Source organism: Salvelinus alpinus, chromosome 3 (genome assembly GCF_045679555.1).
Source record: "Salvelinus alpinus chromosome 3, SLU_Salpinus.1, whole genome shotgun sequence".
Classification (NCBI taxonomy): domain Eukaryota; kingdom Metazoa; phylum Chordata; class Actinopteri; order Salmoniformes; family Salmonidae; genus Salvelinus; species Salvelinus alpinus.
The window spans coordinates 63,700,404-63,702,903 of NC_092088.1; the positions used below are offsets into that span (position 1 = coordinate 63,700,404).

Here is a 2,500-nt window from a genome sequence, read left to right on the forward strand (position 1 = left end):
GATGGTTATTTGATCTCTGCTTCCTCGTGGAAAGCTGATCTGAGTCAGGTTAAAGCAGACTGTCATGGTGAACACATTACTCTTCGCATGACACGGTCTCAGAGAGATGGATCACCAAGTAATCTTCCCAACACCATACATCTAGATCAGAATACACACCAGGATTATCATGACACACATGATGAAGGAGAAGATGAGACAAGAAAGAGGGGGAGAGGGGGAAAGAGAAAGAGAGGTGGGTGAGGAAGGGAGAAACAGAAAAGGGAGAGAGAAAGAGAGAGAGAGAGAGAGAGAGAGAGAGAGAGAGAGAGAAAGAAAGAAAGAAAGAAAGAAAGAAAGAAAGAAAGAAAGAAAGATAGAAAGAAAGAAAGAAAGAAAGAAAGAAAGAAAGAAAGAAAGAAAGAAAGAAAGAAAGAAAGAGAGAGAAGAAGGGGGGAGGGAGGGAGTAAGGGAGTCTGGTAGTGTGTGACTTACAAGGTACGTAGTTTTGGCATGTGGTTGAAGCTGGAGACTGGGATGCTGCTGATGTTGTTGTTGTTCAGAGTCCTGGAAGTGACAGAGAGAGAGAAGAGAGGAAGCATGAAACCACGCAACACAGATACACAATGAAACAAATCACAGTCTCTCTTTCTCCATTTCACCTCACGTCTCTGCCTCAACTGTTCTACTTTCCTTTCCTCTTCTCCCTTCTTTCTCCTGGGGCTGGGAATTGCCGCGGACCTCACGATACGATATTATCACGATACTTAGGTGCCGATACAATATGTATTGCGATTCAATTCTGTGATTTTATTGCAATTCGACGTTCCAAACATATTGCTCAACATATGTCTGCTTCAGAGAACCAGAGAGAGACATGAGAACATGAGTTGGAAAGTCGGAATGAGTTGGAAAGTCGGAGTTGGAAATAAAAGTTCTGAAAATAAATTGGCTCCCTATTTAAAAAGAAGATGGAGAACAATCCATGAAGGAAAAATACTATGGTTTTGGTGCAGGTACAGCCAACTAGCGCAAAAATAATATTGTCAAAACGATACAATATGATATTTCGTAAAAAATAATATCCCAATATGTAACTGTATCCATTTTTCCCCCCATCACCACTTTCTCCCCTTACCTCTGACGTAATTCCCTTACTCACAGCTACCTCTCTCCTTTATGTCCTACTCAACCCCTCTCTCTTCTCTCTTCCTCCTCCCCCACCCCGTTTCTCTCTCTATTCCATTGGGAATATAACACCTCTTCCCACACAGATGGGACACCTTCACATATTCATGCCCTCTCACCTCCCACAAACACATTATTTATGTGCACACACACACACAGACCAATCTCCTCCCATCCCCACCCCCTATAGTGGGCATCAGGTGCAGAGCAGAAGAGGTCATTTCAATCAGCCTAATAACCCCACAGTCTCCTACCTCTACCCGACTATTGTAACATCCCCTCCATCCTATTAAAAAAACCCTCACACTATTTCCACAGCCCACAATCCAAACCTGCTCCCCACCATACACACCCCTACTGTCAGCCCCCAGACCCCCAGGCACCATGAATTAATGGACCATGATATTAATGAACCAATAGGTCCGGCCGTGCCTGCAGGGACCAATGACTGACTAGATGAATAAAGTTGGCGCCTGGTTATATTAGTTAGTAATGGTTATTAGAAGTGTACTGTCTTAATTTTAATTTCAAAAAGTGCTTTTTGCTTAATAAATCAAGAAGGGGTGAATAAATAATGAGGTAGTGTGTGTGTGTGTGTGTGTCTCTCTCTGTGTGTGTGTGTGTGTGAGAGTGTGTGTGTGTGTGTGTGTGTGTGTGTGTGTGTGTGTGTGTGTGTGTGTGTGTGTGTGTGTGTGTGTGTGTGTGTGTGTGTGTGTGTGTGTGTGTGTGTGTGTGTGTGTGTGTGTGTGTGTGTGTGTGTGTGTGGTGTGTTATTCTGTGTGTCTGTGTTAGAGTTTGTGTATCAAACCAATCCTGTTGCCAAGCATTAACACGGAAACAAGCAACGAACCACACCCCTCTTACCCGCCCCCAAAAAATGTTCACACACACTCATCCTCTCTACCATTCTTTACCCCCCACTGTGCACAGTGTGTGTGTCTTACAGTACTTCCAGGCCCCTCAGTGCTCTGAAGGCTCCGTCCTCGATGCAGCCAATGTGGTTCTTATCCAACTGACTAGAGACACAACAGAGACAGAAACATTAGAAACACACACAAACACATACACAAGCACACACACACACATACACAAACACACACAAACACACACACACACACATACACACGCACACACATACACTAACACACAAACACAGACAAACAAATGTGCAATGCACTGCAAAATGTTCTTTCTCTCTCCATTCCTCTCCCACCAATTTTAAACAGTCACATATATTAAATAAGCAGCCATTTGTAAACGTAATCGATAAACATAATCTATTCCAATACCAGCTACTCATCACAATAGCCCGATGGTCTAAAGCACTGTCATC

The 2,500-nt window shown here is 43.5% G+C and overlaps 1 protein-coding gene across 11 annotated transcripts in view; it reads right to left on the reverse strand.

Moving 5' to 3' along the window:
• Window positions 1–2,500, reverse strand: part of LOC139571108 (slit homolog 1 protein-like) — a 174,411-nt gene that overhangs the window by 71,304 nt on the left and 100,607 nt on the right. For all 11 annotated transcript variants that reach the window (XM_071393662.1, XM_071393663.1, XM_071393660.1 and 8 more), the window contains exons 6-7: window positions 2,112–2,183; window positions 475–546 (exon numbers count right to left, since the gene is read on the reverse strand). In XM_071393662.1, coding sequence (XP_071249763.1) covers window positions 475–546; window positions 2,112–2,183 — 144 coding nt within the window. The remainder of the gene's footprint in view (window positions 1–474; window positions 547–2,111; window positions 2,184–2,500) is intronic.